The sequence below is a fragment of the Lynx rufus genome, unplaced genomic scaffold (genome assembly GCF_022079265.1).
Source record: "Lynx rufus isolate CCGP_SWC_20201006 ecotype Redwood Valley unplaced genomic scaffold, mLynRuf1.p SCAF_4, whole genome shotgun sequence".
Lineage (NCBI taxonomy): Eukaryota > Metazoa > Chordata > Mammalia > Carnivora > Felidae > Lynx > Lynx rufus.
The window spans coordinates 163,113,912-163,134,273 of NW_025814856.1; the positions used below are offsets into that span (position 1 = coordinate 163,113,912).

The window sequence follows — 20,362 nt, forward strand, 5'->3', positions numbered from 1 at the left end:
TGGAAAAGCAGAGTATTGAGGATACTCCCAGATATTTGAAAGTATGACAGAGTCACGATGTGCAAAGCTACAGAAATGAAAACAATGGTGCTGGCACATGGACTGAGAGAATCAAGTAACATTAAAAATGACTTGATGGGGCACCTAGGTAGCTCAGTGGGTTAAGCATCTGACTATAGATTTTGACCCAGGTCATGAGCTCACCATTGGTGAGTTCCAGCCTCGCATCAGGCTCCTCTGTGACAGTGCGGAGCCTGCTTGGGAATCCTCTCTCTCTCTTCTCTCTGCCCCTCCCTGGCTTGTGCACACTTATGCTCTCTTTCTCTCTCTCCCCCCCCTTAAATTTAAAAATAACACTTTAAAAAGTGACTCGATAAATTGTAAAGATGTGTACTCTTGTTGCAGAGGTCCTAGTTTTAGCCCAAACAGGAGGACTGGACCAGCCTGGAGTCGATTTGCTGGGGGCCAGGGGAGGGACGCTATGAGGGTAAAAACCGAGACCACCCCTGGCAAGATGAACAGGAACGACTGACCAAGGCTAGGTAGTGACCCCAGCCTAGGCCCTTTCATCAGTCTGACCCTAGGGCTGCCAAGAAGCTCAAGGCGGCCTGTGAGACAAGAATTGGGCACTTTCGTGGAAGAACACGGCATTCTCTGCCCAACCCAAGGGGCGCAGCCTCCGTGGCCCCTGAACGGCTGTTTGCGGAGGTGGTAGCGCGTCCCAGGAGACATGGGCGAAGCCTTCGCGGCACCGCCAAGCGGTGGGAAACCGTCCCGGGAGACACCCCGGGAGGGCTTCCTGAAATGCCGCGCGAGCCTTCAAGGCTGGAAGAGACCCCGACAACATGTCCATTACAATGGCTGCGGTTCCGTCTATCTGCGCGCGGGTCGCACTCGGGCATCTTCCCCGGGCGCAGGGAGCCCGGGTCGGAAAGGGCCTTGGACATCAGCTAGGGAGGAAGACTAGGCCACCGCTGTCTCTTCGCGCGTGTGACTGCTTTCTCGAGGCCACGCAGCTGAAGCAGCGGTATTAAACTAGTGCTAGGGTTTCCCAGCCACGGTGAAAAGAACGCGCGACTTCGGGCGGAGCGGACCCCGCAATCCTAGGGCTTCCGGCCGCGGCCGCCCGCGCCTGCGCGCTGGGGGGCGCGGGCCGCCAGCTGGAGGAGCGTACCATCCGCAGGCAGGGGTGGGCGCGCGTCGCTCCCGGAAGTAGCCCCTGCGCGTCCCGGAAGTCGAGCCCCCTACCCCGGCTCCTTTGGGCCTTTGGTGTCTTCCGGGGGCTCCCGCCGCGGCGGGGGGTGAGGCGCGGTGGCCGGTGGGGCGGTGGGCTCGTCGCTGCCGACTGCTGCGGGGCTGTCGGCTGTGGCGGGAGCGGCGCCCGGCTTCGTAGCTTCGCGGGCCTGGTCTCAGCGGGCGGCCAGGCCCCTCCCGGACCCCAGGCCGTAGGTAAGCCGGGAGGGGGCGTTGCGGTCCCGCTTCACGGACGCGGACGCCGGGGCTGGAGGGTGGGGCGCCTTGCCCAGCCCCTCCCGGCGCGTCGGAAGGCCCCGGGGTCTCCCTCCCTGGCTAGCAGCCCCCTCCCAGTGCCCGGCGCCGAAAGCACGCCCGGTGAGGCTGTATGTATTGGACAGCGGGTCGTGTCCAGTCTCGCTCTGTGCCAGGGACTGCCCTTAAACAGGCTTCTACGTGTTTTAGCTCACGGAACAAACCTGTGAGGTGGGGGCTGTTATCCCTGTTGTATAGGTGAAAAAACCGAGGCACCCTAGTGCGGGATCATAGGTAGCTGTTGAGTGGGTAGCAGCCAGGATTTCAGCCCACGTATCCTGGCTCCAGACCTCATGCTCTTCAGTCCGTTATGGAAGGCAGCCTCGCAGAACACAGCAACGGGTTCTCCTGGTGTGTAATTTAAAACAGATCTCATCTTTTGTCACTTTGGCATAATGTGAAATCTAACGACACGCGATTATTCTTTAAAACGTCTCGCTTAGGGTTTGCTGGAAGCCAAATTTTCGCGCGTGGTCAAACCCCAAAATGTGTAGTAACTTGCTCTACTCTTTTCCTTCCTCCCATTCTTTTTCTCACCACCTTTCTGTCTCCCCGCAAGTGAGTGGGTGGGGGGTGGGGGATGAGGAACCCAGGACTTGAGGGTCCAGCAAGTGCCTTGAAGTGTCCTGGGGTCTGGGATGGATAGACAGCGCAGGAGCTAAGACAGGAGGGGGCTGGTCGGTGGGATTGGGCAGTAAAAACACAGGGAAAGGTGTGGCATAGTTACGGGATACCCTGGGCAGGCTGAGCTCTGCACAAGGCTCTGGGGTAAGGCAGGCACAGAGAAATAGGGAAGTGGTTCCTTGCCTTCTGGGCATGCACATGGGGAAAGGGCTGCTGAGTGCAGTTAGAAGAGAGCCCCCTGATCCATGCAGGCTGCACAGATGTAGGAGACATGCAAGAGACACCTGCCATCTCAGTCTCAGCCAGCAGGTTGCTGCCTCTGGAGACCTATGGCTTCCCCTTGGGAATCTGTAGGCTCCTTGTCATAAACTGCCTCAGTTCCTTCCCCCAGCTGCACTCAGGGGCTTGCCTGGCACCACAGCCTTCCGTCTTTCTTTGCTCTCAGAGAAAATAGATTCTTTCTCGTCTCCAAAGATAAACCCGCTCACCGCCTGTGTCCTGCATCCCTTTCCCAAAGAAAGTTCCTGCCATCACTTCTTTCCTGTATATGTATATTCTTTTCTCTCTTCCCACTGCGCCCTTTCTCTGTTTGGAGATGAAGTCAAGCCTTTTATCTCCAAAGCGTGGCCCTTCTTTCCCCACCCCACCTCTGACATGGCAGGCACCTGTGTCCCCCAGTTCTCACTGCACAGCCATGTCTCCGTCTTCGTCCTCTGCAGTGACCTTGACTCTGCCTGGCCTACCTGGAGAGTCTTCTCTTGGCTTTCCTAACTTGGCTTTAGTTTCTTCTGTGTCTGTCTTTGCCTGTCAGTCATTTTGGAAGTCCCCTCCCCTTCTGGCCTCTCTACAGTGTCTGCGTTGCCTGGACAGCCGCCCGCCACTCTCTTCTCCCTCCGGCCCTTTCCTTAGTTTCTGTGGAGGCTTTCACACGGATCTGTACCTTTAGCTCAGACCCTACCCCGTATCTGTCACATGTATTTCTAAAGATTTGTTGTAGAACAACCGCGAATCAGTATATCCAAAAGTGACTTGCATTAGTCAATGGGATCACTAGGGAGTCCCCCTCTGTCCCCCAGTTCTCCTCCACATGTGCCTCCGGAAGAGCTGTCCAAACTGTCCCCGCAGCCCCAGTCCCTCTGCCACTACCTGCCCGGCCCTCCTCGCCCCCCGTGTGCCGTGCCTGCCTCACATGGCCTCGCTGCGGTGCTCGTAATGCTGCTCAGTGGGTAGCCCGAGGGCCTCTGCGTCGTAGCTGTCCTCAAATGTGCGTTTGTCATCTCTCAGGAGAAATGTCACAAGTAACTTCTCACCGATAACCAAAGTACTGGAGTTTTTGAATGGTTTTCCTTTCAAATTTTGCATCTTAGATTCATTTCGTTCGATTCGAGTTGGTCCTCCCAGTGTCAGCCTCGTTGTCGTCCTTGTGTGCTTTGGTGGCTTAAGAGAAGGCAGTGTGTTACATCGGCGACTGCACCTGCGCAAGGTCCCAGCTGTACTCAAGGAGTCCGTCAGGAGTTAAGGATCCTGAAGCAGTAGCTGAAGGTAAGTGACCCCTCGCAGGATGGAGTCCAAAGTCCAGTGTCACAGAATCCGTTTATCTGTAGGTCAGGCCGAGGCCCGGCCTTCACAGTGCGGACACCGCTTGCCGTGGTCTGGTGCCATGAGCCCATTTCCAGGTTGTCTTCTTGTCCTAAGCCTCGGGTGCCAACCGGGTGCTTCCTCTCCTGTATTTGTGTCTTCAGGGCACGGGGCTGGCTTACGGCAGGTATCCGATGAATTCTTGTTAAGTGGTCCAATGGATCGACCAAAAAAGATGTACTGACGGGACAAGGCACATTGGAGAACAGAACGGGACTGGTGTGAGCCAGGCACAGTCCTAACACACCGGTTTTTTCCTTTTCTCGGCCATCACTGGTGAGCGCAGGTCTGACTCGGGCCAGGTTTCAGTTGCTCGCTCTGAGCTGTCAGTGGTGGTAAAGCCTACAGGCCGCTTCCGGAGGCCTGCTGCCGGCCCTGGTCGTCCGCTCTGCCATCACGCCCCCACTCTGGATTTCCAGTTCTACAGCCATGAAATAAGAGCTGAGGTAAGCCCAGTCCGGTTCTGATGTCCCAGAGCACTTCTCCTGGGCCCCGGGATGGTGTCTTACAGTTCGCGGCACCTTCGTCCAGCCTGTCCACGGTGCCTCTCCTGTGGGGGGGTCACACATTCGGTGTGGCAGCAGCTGGGTTCTTGGGCAGTGGGCCTGGGGTGATGCCTCTCATCCTTCTGAGGTTTTCCCGCTGGGAGGAGCTCAGCATCACGTCGCTCACCCTCTTATATGGTCAGAATCTTCCCGGAGCCGCCTTAGTGGGCTTGTCACCTACAAAGGCAGTCCTGCTCTCCCTGGTGATTCTGTTTTTCTTTTTCTCTGTTTCCCCCTCCCTCCCCCTGCCCCCCACGTACATGTGCACGAGAGGGGTGGGGGAGAGGGTGGGCACTGGTGGGGGGGAAGGGGGCAAAGGGAGAGAGAGAGAATCTTAAGCAAGCTCCAGTCCCAGCGTGGAGCCTGCCTGGTGATTCTTTTTAATGTTTAACATCACTCAGTGTCAGAACATACTGGTTTTAAATCTTCCTGTTTAATCCGTATCTCATTTTGGCGTGATGAGACTTGAACTCCACTTGCTTTCTGATGTGTGTAGTGAGCTGTTAGGTCACCTGCGAGTCTGTCCTTGTCTAGAGAGATGCATTCTCGCGCTGGGCTTTTTCTTTCTTTCCTTCCCTTTCCACGTACTTCCGTTCTGACTTCTCTGTGTCTCTTTTCTGGTGTGCCTGGATCTGACTGTGACCCGATCTCTAGGAGAGCGAATGAGGAGAAGGGAGGTAAAGGTCGTGCCTGGGCTTGAGCATCTGGGTAGACACTATCCCGTTTACGAGTGAGGTGACTATAGGAAGACAGGTGAGCGGGAGCTGGAGAGAGCCATCTGAGCCGGAGAGAGGCTCGCCGTGTCAGTGTGTAAACGCAACCCCAGTTGGGGAGGGTATGTGAACTGAGAATCGAGATCTGGGTGCGAACCCTGGGAAACAGCAGGAAGAAACAGGCGGAGGAAGAGGGACCAGAACTGAGATTGCAGGGGAGGTGCAGGTGGAAGTGTGGTATCCCAGGGCCACGGAAAGGTGGCGTTCCAGACAGAGGACGTGGGCCGGCCCTCACGGGTTGCAAAGAGGTCCATTGGAGGCGGTGCCGAGGGGGACGCTGGTGGCCTTGGCAAGAAGGGTGTTGACGAGCGGTGGGGGCCAGATCCAGAGCATAGAGTCTCTCTAGGACAGAGAGAGGGGAGTGACAGGACACTGGGGGGCACGCGTCACTGGCATCAGGGGCTACCCTGTTCTGTGCTGCTGTCCTGTGTTCCTGACGCAGGCTGATTTCTAGAGAAGGAATTTCAGAAGATCTAAGCAAGGCCTCTGGAGGTCTCACCGCCCAGTACCCAGCATCATGACCTGTTTCTGATGCCCTGCCAGGTGACGGGCACAGCCTGGGTGCCCGGGATGCAGAGACATGGGCTCCACGCCTCCTGGCCTGAGCTGACGGCACCTGGCGCCTGCACCTCCGCCAGGGAGACCTGTCTGACTTCTTGGTCAGGTCGGTCCCCTCCTTGGGGACTCACAGCTGCAAGTGGCGCCCCTCTGTTCCTGCACCTCCCTGTTGTGCGGGTCAGTCCCTTACTTCTGTCTCTCCAGCCAAGCTGGAGGCCACGTGCACGCAGGGACCTTGCCGATCTTCTCCGTTATCCACAACAAGGCAGAATCGCCAAGTGCCTGCTGGGTTCTCAATAAACATCGAAAGGAAAAAGAGAACCTCAGTTAGTTTGGCAAAGATGGATGTAGAAACTGCTAACGTACAGAGGGCCCTGGGGATTCTGGTTGAGGGCTGTTCCATTCAGTCTGGAGGAGTGAATGTCAGCCTTCACCAAGGAGGTTGCGGTCTTGAGAGTTTTGTCCCGGGGCTGATTTCCTAGGCTCTCCCTACGCCTCTGTCCTCTGCTCGTTTTTCTCCCCTCTGGCCTTCCCCGCAGAGTCCCCACGGTTGAGTAGGGGAGCTGAGAGCCGTTCTTTTCATCTTGCTTTGCAGCCTGGGCCCATCTCATTTCCCCAAGTTCCCAAGCATGTTGGAAGTGGAAAAAATCGGGAAGCCCCCCAAGAGACATACACCTTCAGGATCAGTGGGGCAGGGGCCGTCTGTGTGTGCTGCCTCCTCCGTGACCAGACCCAGGAGCCCAGCTGCTTCCTTGGCTTCTCCTAGCTCCAAGTTTAAAACCAGAGCTACCAATACCTCTCATGGACTTGGCTGGGGTGCGGGGGGGCGCCTGCTGGAGACCGAGGTCAAACTTGAGTTTGTAGACATAGGAGAGAGGGCTGTCAGTGGCCACAGCAAGATCGGACCGTCTGCCTCCCCGAAGGGGAGTGAGACGGATCTGCCCCTGCGGAGGAAGAGACCTCACCCCCTCCCCAGTTCCTCGTCGGTCCCTTCACCTGACGGAGTTTTCCTGGAGGAGCAGGAGGAAGGCACCCCGGGCCTACTTGTCCACAGTGAGACGAGCGAAGCCTGCTCCCTGGGGAGGCCCGGTCTGCACCCAGCTGCCTCCCGTGAAAAGTGCCAGGCCAGCCCTGGGCGGAGGAAGCCAAAGGGCGACTCTGGCCTCTACAGCCTCAAGTCTGTGCTTGGGCAGGAGCCCCCTGGGCAGCCCGAGAAGAAGGTGTCCAAACAGAAGGCACGAGGGCAGAGGGAGGAGGGGGAGCCGACGGGAAAGAAGTCGAGGGCCCCAGCGCTCAGCTCTGGCCAGTCCCCCTCTCCCCCAGCGCTACACCAGGCAGCCGGGGCGGACAGGCCAGAGGCGGGCCAGCCTGGTGAGAGTGAGAAGGCAAGACGAGCTGACCTCCTCATCGCCCATCTGGCCAGAGAGCTGCGACGCCTCAAGAAATGGAAGAAGAGGCACTTGCTTGCGGCTGTCGGGGACAAGCCGCCCTGCCTGAAGAAGCTGGTCAGAACTCTAAAAGCGGAGACCAAGGGCTGGGCTTTTCCCGGGCATTCCCCCGGCCCCGCGGACACCGTGGGTCACAAGGCCGTGTCAGACATCGGACGGTTCTTTACCATTGACTGCAAGGACGTCTGCCACGTCACCTGCACTCTGTGTCATGCCAGCATCAGACTGGGCAAATTTAAGGGGCATTTCCAAACCTCAGGCCTGGTCCGTCACTTGGTGAGTAAGCACGGACTAGAGAGAGACAGAAGGCCAGCCGCCGCCAGCCCGGGGGAGAAGAAGGACGGGGCCGAGGAGAGAAAGCACAAGGGCCTGCCCGCAAGTCCTGCTGGCCTTGCCCCTGAGGGGCTGCCGTCACCAGGACGCTGCACGGATGCCTCCCCTCTGGTGGACGGTGGCAGGCAGCTGGCGGCGGGCAGGCCTGAGCAGCTGTCACTGGCTCCGCCTCTCTTGCCTCCTTCCTGTAGAGATGACCCTGCCGCCTCCCCGCCGGCAGTCGGGGTGGGCCGGGGTGGCACCCACGCCCCCGGCCAGCCCCGAGCACAGGCCTGGACCCGCAGCATCGCGGAGTTGCTCTGCAGCCTGGCTTTGCCGCTGTCCTTTGTGTCATCGCTGCCTTTCAGAAGGTTTATGGCCCAGGTCGACCCTTGCTACCACGTGCCGCCTCCCGCCTTCTTCTGCGGGAGAGCCTTGCCTCTGCTCCGTGAGGCGATCGAGGAGCAGGTGTGTCGGGAGATGCAGTGGGCCAAGGGCAGCTGTGTCCACCTCACCGTGTCCACCGCTGCCCGGGACACGGTTGTGGACTACGTGGCCATCACCGCCCACTGGGGAGCCGTACAGCCGGGCAGTCGGCGGGTGGCGTCGGGGAGCCTGAGAAAGCAGGCCGTGCTGTGGGTTCGGGGCCTGCCCCAGGAGAGCTCTCCGGAGGAGAGGCAGGGGCAGCTGCGGGAGCAGGTGGGCCTGTGGCTCAGCCGCAGCTCCCTGCAGCCAGGCTTCCTGGTGTCGGGCGGCTGCCTCAGCCTGGAGCAGGCAGTGAGGACAGAGGGCTACACCCACCTCCCCTGCTTTGCCCACTGCCTCGACTCCCTGGTGAGGAACTTCCTGCGGCACCATCAGAGCGTCCAGCTCATCCTGGGTACGGTGCGGGCCATCTGCAGCCATTTCCGGGGCTCCGCGGAGGCCCGGCGGCTCCTCGGCCAGCTGCAGCAGCAGCGTGGCCTCCCGGCCCAGCAGCCCTTCTGGGAGCTCTCGGACCACTGGGTGTCCGCCTACTGCTTGCTGGAGTGGCTGGTGAGGCAGCAGCGGCCCCTGCAAGAGTACGAGAGGCGACACCAGCTGGGCAAGGCTGGGACGGCCCTGTCGACTACGTTTTGGAGCCTGACGGACAGTCTGGTCACGCTCCTGCAGCCCTTCTGGGTGGCGGTCCGGGAGGCGAGCGCCGCGTGGGCTTCTTTAAGCCAGGTGCTGCCCCAGCTACGCTACCTGCATATCTTCCTGGAGCAGGTTAACCGGCACTTCGAGGAGCAGGGCGGCGGGGAGGTGGGGGCAGCCGTCCGGCTGGCCAAGGGCTTGGCCCTGCAGCTCTCCACAGACGGCCAGCTCAACGAGCTCTTCCACCGCAAGGAGTTTGTGCTGGCGACCCTCCTGGACCCCCGCTTCAAGGGGAAGATCGAGTCCATCCTGCCCGCGGGGGCCGACATTGACCACTGGAAGCAGGTTCTCGTGTACAAGGTGAAGGAGATCATGGTGTCTGACTACTCCTTGCCTCCCTCACCCTCCCTGCACAGCCCCAAGGCGAGGCGTGCGGGCTCTACCCCGAGCGGCCGAGTCACCAGGAGCCTCGGGGCCGAGGGGAAGGGCCAGAAGGTGCCTGTGCGGGGGGGGTGGCGGCTCGGGGTCTCTGCTGCTGGACCAGAGGGAGAAGAGCTTGCTGGAGCAGCTGGAAAGCGTGGGGCTGCTGGCGTCCAAGAGAAGCGGAGCGTCGCTCTCCACCGAGAGCCACTTGGCCAGTGTCATCGTCAAGAAGTACCTGCGTGAGAATGAGACAGTTGGCGCCCAGGAGGACCCGCTGGTTTACTGGGAGAAGAGGCAGGAGGTCTGGCCAGCTCTGGCGAGACTGGCCACTGTCTACCTGTCCTGTCCCCCGACGGGGGCCTTCTCTAGAAGCGTCTGTGCCTCCCTGGACAGCCCTGCCCTTGCAGAGCATAGCACCCCTCTCCCAGTGGGGACCATTGAACATCTCCTCTTCTTGAAGAGCAACCTGGAGAATTTCCCCGACTACCCTGCCCCTGCCCTCATCTTCCCCAGTGGAGACCCGGCCGACGGGGAGCGGAACAGCGAGGCCGACCTCGTCTGACGCCCTGAAAGTCTGCCTGTGGGAAGTGTGTCCGGCATCAGAGGGGAGGGCAGGATGCTGCACCCTAGGGCATTAGACAGAGGTGGCCAGAGTCCTCCCTCCACCTGTTTGGAGGGAATAGGGACAGGTTCTCGATTCTTGACACATTGCCCTTTTTTTCTTCCCCAGGGTGATGTCATTTCCCATTCATATATTGCTTAATTTGTCTCTAGCGGTTTGTGCATAGAAAAGGTGAACTCTCCAAAAGTGACTGTAAGTTGTGCCACACACCTCTGTGGGTGGCACAGGGACCCCGCTGAACACCTGCCATGCGCAGGATCACCGCCACGACAGAGACTCACCCGGTCTCGGATGGCAGTCGTGCTGTGGTAAAGAACCCTGAACTCCACTGGGGATGGGAGGCGATGGGCCGGAGGAAGGGTCTCACTGGAGCAGCCATGGGACTGTCCACTTGTGCGCTGTGTTAACCGTTTCCCCCTTGGCTGTAGCTGTGTCCTGCCTTGGCTGGCTCCTGGGCACCGTTTGCCAGCCCACTTGCCAGGTAGGTAAACTGAGACTCAGCAGTGGCGATTCGGAACGAGGGAAGGTGGCCTCCTGCAGGAGAGACGAGTGTCCTCTGTGCCTTAGTCATGGTCCCATCCGTGTGACCAAATCCTGTCCGCAGACACATGTTGGACCAGGATAGGAGGACTCGGATTCTGGATGTTCAGGGGTGAGCGTTGCAGGGGGTTGGCGTGGATGAGCCAATTCCCTCAGCAGGGCCCACCCGCTCCAAGCTGCCACCTGTGTGTCAGCTGGGTTTGCACAGCAGGTGGGAGGGCGCTCGGTCGGTCGGGCCCAGACCTGCCTGCTTGAGGCGTGCGGATTTCAGGGAGCATGGGACCGGGGGCAGAGCAGAGGTCTGTGCACCGGAGAGTCAGGGATTCACCTTGGTGACTATGCAGTACTATCACCGGCGGGGGCGTGGGGCGGTGAGCTGGAGGGCCACATGTCTCCTCCCAGGCAGGACTTGGGGGCACAGAAGTCCCGATTTCCAGTTAATGTGCTCTTTGCTCCTCTGTTTCCTCTCCTGCAAAAAGCGTTCTTCCCAGCTGTAACGTGGGGAGCACGTACAATTCCTCCCTTCCTCCCACCACCGCCCCTACCCGGTCCTCCCGTCCTTTCCCTCCACAGCAGCCATCTCCGTCTAGACGGTCATCGAGCCAGTTCTCCAGGGCATGGCTCCCTAACCGTCGTGGTCAGTCTGTGGGCTTGCCCCTGCCCGGGGGCCTCATCTCTGAGTCTGGTGGGCGTTGGAACAGTGTCCGTCACTGGGTCCTTGCACGCCTCCCTCTGGCTGCTTGTCAGTGCCCTCCACTCAGCCTCATAAATGTTGGTGTTCTTTCGACGTCGGCCCGTGACTGCTCCCTTTCTCTGTGCGCCAGGGGCTCCTGACCACATTCACCCCCAAAATAGCGTGTGGTTGGGAAGCTGTGCGTGATCCCGGACAGAGGCCTGCAGATACTTAAAGAGGTCTGTGTCCTCCAGAAGCCTGGCCCGTGAGCCACACATTCTCCCTGGGCACCTCTGCGGATGACGCTTGAGTCCCTTTAGCCTAGAGCTTCGACTGCCTCCTAGGCCCGATGCACATGGTCACCTCCAGCTGGATGTCTTCTTGCCCCCTCCCTCAGGCTGTCCCATGTGCCCCACATGTCGGGGAAGGGAGCCCCTGCATCCAGTGACGTGGCTAGACCCTTGGAAGCTGTTCTACACGCTTCAGTGCTCGCTGCCTTCCGTGAAGCCCTGTCTCTCCAGTGCTTTTATGGCAGGTTCTAGTGTCTGGTGACCCTCTCGCACCCCTCACCCCCATGGGTGACAGTTTTTTTTTTTTAATTTTTTTTTTCAACATTTTTTATTTATTTTTGGGACAGAGAGAGACAGAGCATGAACAGGGGAGGGGCAGAGAGAGAGGGAGACACAGAATCGGAAACAGGCTCCAGGCTCCGAGCCATCAGCCCAGAGCCTGACGCGGGGCTTGAACTCACGGACCGCGAGATCGTGACCTGGCTGAAGTCGGACGCTTAACCGACTGCGCCACCCAGGCGCCCCTGGGTGACAGTTTTAAGTGGGTGCAAAGTTGACCGCGTCTCACTTACAAGCCCCAGCAGACCCCTTTTGAATACAGTGAACCAGACCTCTTAGTGGATGCCTGGAATCGCTTTTGGAAAGAAATGAAGTGGAAATGAAGGGGTGTTGCGGACTGGAAGGAGCTAGGTAAAGCCGTGGGGGAGGCAGATCAGATCTGTTAGCAGCCTCCCCAGCTCCCTGGTGGGGGTGTGGGAGGAATTCTGGGCCCGGTTTCCTTGGAGAGGGAACTAAAAAACTGCATTGATTGTGTAAACACAGACTTGGGACTGGTCAACACCCTGGAACCCAGGTTTTATAAACAGGAGTGAATGGTCCCATGGTTCCTTGCAGGCATCACTCTGCCTGGCCCAGGCCCGGCTAGAGTCTGCAGGGTTGGGAAGCTGCCACTTGGAGCAGAGGTCCCTTGTTTTCTCTCTGCTCAAACCTTGACCCCTCTGTGGCCGGCATTGCCGATGTCCCCCCGCCCAAGCCTCCTCCCTCCTGCGTGTGGTCTCCACTGGCGCCTAGGCTCATGCTGGCCCACGGCCATTGGTAACTGGAAAGGCCCTCCTTCCCCTGCCTTCCCGGAACCCAGGTGCTACCCCGGTCCTTCCGTCCAGGATGGCTTCTTTGCCTGGCCTTCCCCCGCTTGCATTCTTAGGAAATGACGTCATGTTTGCAGGTAGGACCATTCTGTCTGGCACATAGGGATTGATGCCCTTGCATCGATGCCAGAGTAAAGAGCTAGTTTGGCGGGCTAGGGTGGAGAGCAATGGCATCAGGACCGGCAGTGCTGCACCTGCTCCCGGGGCCGTCACCGTCCCTTCCTTCCCTTGACCTTAGGCTCCTCATTGGACTGAGAGAGCTGAGCCTTCAGGCCCCACAGCTGCAACCAGAGGTTACACGTTGGCCTATGCAATCTGGAGACCATTCTGAATGCATTGCTAATGTTTTAAAAAAAACATTGGGTCAGTTAAAAATATTTTTAAAAGGGTGGGGGAGTGCCTGGGTGGCTCGGCCGGTTGCATCCGACTTGGGCTCAGGTCATGACCTCGCGGTTCGTGAGTTCCAGCCCCACATCGGGCTCACTGCTGTCAGCCTGTCAGGCCAGAGCCCGCTTTGGATCTTCTGTCCCCGACTCTCTGCCCCTCCTCCACTTGGATTCTTCCTCAAAAAATGAATAAAAGTTAAAAAAATTAAAAATAAAATAAAAATAAAACATTGAGTCAAGAACATTTTTGAGAGACCGAAGCAAGGCCTATCGTGCTGTCTTGCGTCTGCATATGGAAGGAAACAAAACAGATTGTTGGTGGTGGTGACCTATAATCTATTCAAAAACTAAAATAGTTAAAAAGAAACACCTCAGAATTCATAAAGATAGATCATAAAGAGCGGTTGCCAAAAAAGGAGAATTTAGAGATTTTGCCTCCCGGTGCAGATACGGAAAAGGGGAAGAATCTGAATTCCGTCCGCTATGGCCGTAACTGCTCGAGCCTCGTCAGGGCCCCCCCCGCTTAGGTGGAGGCCTGCGCCTGGCCTGCCTCCCTCAGGGGGGGCTCTGTGGCCTCAGGTCTTGCTGGGCCAGCTCGCTTTCTGCCTCAGTGGCAGAGGCTGGGCGGTACTTGGTGCCGTCGACGGCTGCGGACTCAGGACGCTCAGGAGAGGCCTGCTCACTGTTTGCTTGTCTCTCCTCAGGAGCCTCCGGCCCTTGAGCAGCGGTGCTGGAAACAGGCCTCCGGCCCTGGCCCAGGCGGACTCGAGGGTGCCTTTTTCTGGGCGCGCCGTCAGCTGACCCCTCCCGGCACCCACGTCCCTGTGACAGGACCAGGGCCCGGGCCGCCTGGACGGACCGCGTCTGATGGAGCCCCAGGCTGAGAAGCCAGGAGAGGCGGACGGGGCGCGCGTCACACCGCAGCTGCTCAAGTCGCGCTCGGGTGAGTTCGCCCTGGAGTCCATCCTGCTGCTGAAGCTTCGGGGTCTGGGGCTGGTGGACCTGGGCTGCCTGGGGGAGTGCCTGGCTCTCGAGTGGCTGGACCTGTCCGGCAACGCGCTCACCCAGCTGGGCCCGCTGGCCTCCTTGCGCCGGCTGGTGGTGCTCAATGTCTCCGACAACCGGCTGACGGGGCTGGAGCCGCTGGCCGCCTGCGAGAACCTGCAGAGTCTCAATGCCGCGGGCAACCTGCTGGCCACCCCTGGGCAGCTGCAGTGTCTGACCGGCCTGCGGGGCCTCGAGTGCCTGCGGCTCCGGGACCCCTTGGCCCGACTCGGCAACCCGCTGTGCGCCAGCCCCTCCTACTCCACGCTGGTCCGAGAGCTGCTGCCTGGCCTGAAGGTCATCGATGGCGAGCGCGTGACCGGGCGTGGCAGTGAGTTCTACCAGCTGTGCCGGGACCTGGACAGTTCCTTGCGCCCCGGCTCCAGCCCAGGCCCGAGAGCCGCTGAGGCGCAGCCCTGGGTAGAGCCAGGGTACTGGGAGTCGTGGCCCCCCCGGAGCAGCTCCATCCTGGAGGAGGCGTGCCGGCAGTTCCGGGACACGCTGCAGGAGTGCCACGAGCTGGACCGCCAGGCCAGCGACAGCCTGGCCCGGGCCGAGCAGGCGCTCGGCCCTGCGGGCGCTGCCTCGTCCTTTGTGTTTTGAATATGCCCGTGGCCCGTGACAGCTGGGCACGGGACCCTAGGGTTGGCACGCTGCGGCCCGGCTGCCCATGTCTCCTCTCCTGCCTTGGTACGCGTCTGTGCGCTTTAATCACGCTGGCCACCGGGCCGCAAGTTGGGCTCTTTGTTAACCTGTGTTCCTAAGAGCAGCCCCTCCCTCCTACCCCCACCTCAAGGAAGATCCCATACTGTCCCTCCACGCACTTCAAGGACACACACACCACCTCCGCGGCCTCTAGCATGGGTGAGGACCGTCCTCGAGCAGCTGGCGGCGTGAGGCTGTCTGCCACCTGCGCTTTGCGGCTGGGGAGGAGGCTGCGTGCTGAGCCGCGTCCTCGGCCGCTGCCACCGTGGCTGCGTGGGTCTGAGACTTAAGGGAAGAAAGGCACTTTTTCCTAAGGCTAAAGGTAAGAAAGGCAGGGCGCGCGTGTCTGCTGTCCCGGCCAGTCCTGGGGAGAGGACGCGGCAGAGCACCGAAGCTGGCGTCCTCCGCCCTGCAAAGCTGCCTGTTCAGAGGACCCTCTGCTGTGGTCCCCCCTGTCCCGTGGGACCCTGGAGCCTTCGCTGCCCATCCTCACCCTCACTGATCCCTATTAAATCTTTCTGTTGGCGGAAGCATCGCTGCCTGTCATTCGTGCGTGAGCTTCGTTTTCCCCAGCACGGACGGGAAGTCTCCTGTCCCTCCTGTAAGACCTCGCTCCCACAGTTGAGCCGAGAAGGAGGCCATACAAGAGGAGGAGTGCACGAATCTGGGAGAGCGGTTTTATTAGCTCGGGGATAATGGGATCGTCCTCCCTGGGCGCGGGGATGGGAGGTGGGTCTTTCACTGGTTACCTCCTGCTGTCCGGGAAGCGGGACAAAATTCTAGAGGAAAGGAAAGAGAAGCTAAGATTTGGGTGTGAGGGAGGCTGTTTGGGTCGGTCCAAGCTTTTTTCCCAGGCTCTGAATCCTTACCCCTTCCCCCCCCATCCCCGCCGCCTCCCTGGGCCCCACCCTGGCCCAGCTGTCCCGGCTCCGCCCAGTCCCCCTTGTCCTGGCCACCTACCAGCAGGCCTCAGCTGGGGGGCAGGGCCTTGAAGAAGGCAAATTGTCCCGGGAAGTAGTAGCTGTGGGGGTCCTCTCCTGCACGCTCCACCCTGCTGCACTGCCCCTCGTGCTGTTCCTCAGGCTCCTGCCAGCGCCAGCAGCGGCTCAGGCCCATGGCTGTCCCTGCTGTCCCCGCAGCGGTGCCCCGGGGAGGGTGGCGCCCGCCTCCACATCCCTTAGGGAATAGCGGGGCCAGGCCCCGAGCCCCTCCCCACCCTCCTTCACAACCTCCTCACCCCTTCCTCACCTTCCCCCCCTTGCCATCCTCCTCCCCGCTCCTCTCCACCTCCTCCTCTGCCCACTCTTACCCGTTGGACCTGCGTGAGTATGGGGCAGTGGACCATCCGGCCTAGGACTTTGTCTGCAGAGTTCAGCTTGATGCAGGCCAGGCATTTCCGCTTCCTCTGGGGAGGGGAGCATGGGGCCGGGGGAGGAGAGAGGTCAGGGCAGTCCTGTGGCCCCGGCGGGGTGGAAACTGGGGGCCGCGTGCCGTGGGGATGGGTGCTCCCAGCAGGCTGTAGGGCGGAGAGGCGAGGGGTCCCGCGGGCCAGGCCCGCCCCAGGACGGGGAGATCTCACAACTCGGGCCCATCCTGCAGCTCTCAAGCCGATGGTGTGTGTGCAGGCAGGACTCCTTCCCCAGATGGACCCTCCCCACCAGACTTTGACCAGAGCCACTCTACTGATATATTAATTTGCATTTTCTTCTGGGATTTGATTTGAATACAAGGGTCATGACATAAAAGTCTGGAAAAAGTCACTGGTATAATCCAGTCCCTCCCTTAACAGACGGAGGGAACTGAGGCCTTCAAGGAGCTGACAGTCACGGGCTGGTGATTGGGAGGGCCGGGACTAGCACTGGATCTCCCAGATCGTGGCACTCCCAGCCTGGGGACTCCCCCGTGGCAAGGGCTGTGCCCCCCAGGTGACAGAATACAGTCAAGCCCTGTTACGAATCAGTCCAGGCTGGGCTGTGTCTACTTGAAGACTCACGAAAGTGGGGAGTTCACCGGGCCTGGGATGGGGACCCGGCAAACCCCATACCGTGGGCCTCTTCCACCAGTGACTGGAAGCCGGAGAGAGGAGCTCGGACAGGAGGAGGACTCTCCCTGAAGAACATTTGTCCTCTCTGCTCCTGCCTGTCCCGGCCCTGGCTGCCCACAGTGCCATGACCCGGGGCCCACACAGCCAGGTCGGCCTCTAGGGAGGCTGCCCCAACCTCAGGGCTTTTGGCTGGACCCCGATGACATATGCTCGCACCGAGTGAATGCCCCCATCTCCCTCCCTCCCTCTCTCTCTCTCTCTCTCTCTCTCTCTCTCCTCTCACACACACACAGGCCTTCACTCACCCCATTGGGCTTGACTTTGCACTCAGCTTTTTTCCAGTCTTTCTTCCGGCAGCTCGTCTGCTGGAGCTTAAATTCCAGCCTCACAAAGGTCCCTGCAGGGAAGAGCTGCCGACAGACAAAGGCCAGCAGCCGGCTGAGCGGCCCAGCAGTCCCTAGATGTGACCTGCCCCTCCTCCCCTGCGTGAAACAGCACATCTGAGGAGGCGGCTGGGATGCCGGCGCCTCTGGAGAACTGGGTGCTCGAGCCCAAGCACTTCTGCACCTGCTTCCTGCCCCCTCCCCTCCCCTCCCCAGGCAGTGCCGCTAACCGTGTCTGTGGCGCTGTCCACGCCAATCTCCTTGAAGGCCCACTGAACAGGCGGGTGCTTGTGGAATTCTTCCAGGGCCACCTGCAGGCCCCGCTGCTGGGCCGCCGTGAGCTCCGCTCTGCCCAGGCCCACCATGCCCAGCCACAGGGCCACGGGGATCAGCAGCTGCCACATGGCTTCACCTCTGTCACCCTGGCCTTGCAGAGAGTGTGTTCAGCCAGGGGAGCCACCAGCCCGGGCCCTGCAGCTGGTGGGGGAGGCAGAGGTGGAGGGGCAGGAAGTGGCCCTCTTGTCCAGACTCCCCTGGTATTCCCCTCGTCCTTGCTCCCCTCTCCACCCCACCCCCCACTTTGCCCCGGATCCAGCTCAGCCCACGGTTGGCCTTGTCCCGGCTAGATGCTGAGCTGGCTTTTGTCCTCAGGCCAAGAGCCTGGGAAGCCCTCCGGTCTCCCACTACCACGGTTCCGCCTCACTGTTTCCTAAAGCATTTTTTCTCTCCCCGTGTGTCTCCAGTCGCCTTTCCTGCCTGCGGCCCCCAGAGCTCCTCTCTGCTTCCCCCACCTCAGCCTCTCCAGGTCCGCTTCTGCCCCAGCACGCCGGAGCCTGCTGGCTCCCTCGTAGTCCTGGGAGCCCTGGCCCTGGCACCCCCTCGGGCCCCCAAGGCTAACTCAAGGGGGAGGGGCAGGACACAGAAGGAGGCCAGCTGGAGGCAGAATATTTTTGGGAGGACGTAAACACAAGGGAGGGGCCCAGAGCAGGGTGGGAACCCGGAGGATGCTTAACCCTCCCTGTGCTGGGGCTGCCTGTGGCCATTGGCCCTACGTAGCCCTGATCCCCGAAACCAAACCGGGGTCTCAGCTCCACCCTACCATGGCTTTCTTCTTTAGGCAGAAGTCTCCTTTAACTTCTTTTCTGGGGCCTTCCCCCACCACCCCTCTCCCAGCCCTTCTGATCCTGTCCCCCAGCCCACCCCAGCCCACGACTGGGGTTGCCTGAGGCATGGACCCACCCCCAGAACTCCGGTGTACTGGCGGTCTTAGAACCAGAAGGTTACAGATGTGGAAACAGAAGCCCCCTCGGTGAAAGATACCAGGGTGTTGCCTTATAGCAAAGGCTCATGGACGGACAGACGGACAGTTGGGTTGACGGATCTCACCCTTGGAGCTGCTCCCTGTGGCCCCTCCTCTCACCTAGCTGCCTCTGGGGCCCTCTCCCCTCCTCACCTCCTCTCTGCTTCAGGGCCTCTGCTGCCCTTCTGGCCGACTGTGGCAAGCCTGTCAGCCTCTTCCTGCCCCCCACCCTCCAATCCGGTTCGGCCCCCATCTCCTCCCACACCCCCCTCCAGCTCCCAGCCCTCCCAAGGCTCCTCCCCACCCCATTAGGATAGGCAGCCAGCCCTGGAGACCTCCCACCTCCCATCCACCCTCCCGCTTCCCCGCCCTGACTTGCTGCCTGACCTTCACCCCAACCCTGGCCAATCCACCCTCCCCTCCACTTCCCCTTGGCTGAGGAGCCCAAGCATTCAGCGGTCTTGGCCTGGCTTCTCCATGGAATATGGGACTGCCCGGCCCCCTGTCCTGCCTCTGTAGGGCTGCCCTCTTCTTCAGCCCCTCCTGGGTGACCAGTCCCCGGCATCCTCAGACCCACATTTCGGGAAAGCCTTCCCACAAATACAGACATCCTTAAACCCGATGAGGCCTCAGGAGTCATTCGACCCCTCCCCCTGCCTCCGAGGCCACACGGAGAGAGAGGAGTATGGTGTCCAGTGACTTACCACCAGCAAACATGTTCAGTCTTGATCCTGCGCGTCTCATCCTCGGTGCTGATAGATTCAGAGGTCTCGTGCGAGCCCGCAGGCGCGTCGGAACGGTGTGATGGAATTCACCAGGCTAGTGTGGGACGAGGGGGAAACTGTCCAAATACCACTCAGCCGCCATGCAACCTGAGCAAATAGGAACCAGCTCTGGGACCTGGTGGGCCGGGGACCAGCACTGGCGTTTCTCTGGCTCCAGGCCCTAGGCTAATTACCCCAAACAGAGGGTCTCATTTACCCTCCCCCCACATCCCCGGAACTTCTGCTTCCTTCTCTGCAAGGTGGCCGTCAGAGACTCCACGCTACGGGCTTGTTTTGAGGATTAAATGAGGACATACGTGGAAAGTGACTGATGGCCCAGGGTTTGGCACAAGTTTCCTCCCCTTCCCTATTCACTCCTGCTGTGCTTGTCCACAGGGAGCTGACAGCTTCCTTTGCCATGTGCTCTGGGGGTGCCAGAAAGACCCTTGGCTTCTGGTAGCTCAGTTACCACGGCTCCTTCCCAGCCGGCTTGTAGAACAGGTTCTGTGTCTCAACCATGGTTGTCTCCTTCCCGGCTTCTTTCTCCTTGTGAATTTATATCTTTTTATTCATTTACCATCGTTTTGATGGAGTTTTGGAAGGGAGTAGGGATAAACACATGTGTGATCCACCATGTTTAATCAGAGTTCATGAACTATTTTTATTTATACACACTATATACATGTGTGTATATATATATATATATAGAGAGAGAGAGAGAGAGAGAGAGTGTGTTATGGGCTAAATTGTGTTCCCCTAAAATTCATATGTTGAAGTCTTAACCCCAAGTACTTCATAATGTGACTGTATTTGGAGTTTGGACTTTAAAGAGGTAATTAAAGTAAAACAAGGTCATGGGGGAGGGGGACACCAATCCAGTATGACTGGTGTCCTTATAAGAAAAGATTAGGACACAGAAGGAGGGCCACGTGAAGACACAGGGAGAAGACAGCCATCTACAAGCCAAGTAGAGGAGCTTCAGAAGAACCAACCGTGTGGACACCTTGACCTCGGACTTTTGGCCACAAGAATTGTGATCATAACTTTCTACTCTTTGAACCACCCGGTGTGTGTGTTACAACAGCCCTAGCAAACCTACACACACGCGTACAGAAGAAATCCTTTCCTAAGACTTGGTGCTATGCACTCAACCCGATTATTGGAAGAGCCACGTCTTTGTCTATATGACACAATAATCAGTGATCCAAAGAATGAGGCTAGGATGGCTAATACTAGGCTGAAAAAGAATCAAAATTAACTTTTTAAGAATAAACATATGGGAGCGCCTGGGTAGCTCAGTCGGTTAAGCATCCAACTCCTGATTTCAGCTCAGGTCACGATCTCACAATTCATGAGTTCGAGCCCCGCATCAGGCTCCGTGCACTGACAGTGCGGAACGGAGCCTTCTTGGCTACTCTGTCTCTTCCTCTCTCTGCCCCTCCCCTGCTTTCTCTCTTTCTCTCTCTCTCTCAAAATAA

The 20,362-nt window shown here is 59.4% G+C and overlaps 2 protein-coding genes across 9 annotated transcripts; one reads left to right on the plus strand and one right to left on the minus strand.

The window, feature by feature from the left end:
• The first annotated feature begins 1,178 nt into the window (after positions 1-1,178).
• On the plus strand, positions 1,179-14,475 carry LRRC61 (leucine rich repeat containing 61). Of its 8 annotated transcripts, XR_006965155.1 has the most exons (6): positions 1,179-1,449; positions 3,540-3,714; positions 4,097-4,256; positions 6,282-9,915; positions 10,036-10,088; positions 13,349-13,513. XR_006965155.1 is itself a non-coding variant. In XM_047096073.1 (4 exons), exon 4 carries the CDS (start codon positions 13,512-13,514, stop codon positions 14,289-14,291), a length of 780 nt encoding a protein of 259 aa, XP_046952029.1. In that variant the 5' UTR covers positions 1,179-1,449; positions 3,540-3,714; positions 4,097-4,256; positions 13,349-13,511; the 3' UTR covers positions 14,292-14,475. The 8 variants fall into 8 exon arrangements, 5 of the variants coding, with proteins under 5 accessions (XP_046952029.1, XP_046952026.1, XP_046952030.1 ...); XR_006965153.1 differs by having other exon boundaries at positions 6,282-10,088; XR_006965154.1 differs by lacking the exon at positions 13,349-13,513 and having other exon boundaries at positions 10,036-11,475.
• An 887-nt stretch (positions 14,476-15,362) lies between these two features.
• RARRES2 (retinoic acid receptor responder 2) lies at positions 15,363-17,224 on the minus strand. The gene is made up of 4 exons (XM_047095401.1): positions 17,051-17,224; positions 16,743-16,847; positions 15,703-15,798; positions 15,363-15,479 (listed from the first exon to the last, which is right to left on the minus strand). Exons 1-4 carry the CDS (start codon positions 17,222-17,224, stop codon positions 15,363-15,365), a joined length of 492 nt encoding a protein of 163 aa, XP_046951357.1.
• Positions 17,225-20,362: the final 3,138 nt, after the last annotated feature.

Coding starts and splice junctions, on each gene's coding strand:
- LRRC61 (XM_047096070.1), top strand. CDS start 6,316: ATGTTGGAAGTGGAAAAAATCGGGAAGCCCCCCAAGAGACATACACCT.
- RARRES2 (XM_047095401.1), bottom strand. CDS start 17,224: ATGTGGCAGCTGCTGATCCCCGTGGCCCTGTGGCTGGGCATGGTGGGC. Junction 15,799..16,742: donor GCAAAGTCAAGCCCAATGGG/GTGAGTGAAGGC, acceptor TCCCCTCCCCAG/AGGAAGCGGAAATGCCTGGC. Junction 15,480..15,702: donor TACTCACGCAGGTCCAACGG/GTAAGAGTGGGC, acceptor TGGCGCTGGCAG/GAGCCTGAGGAACAGCACGA.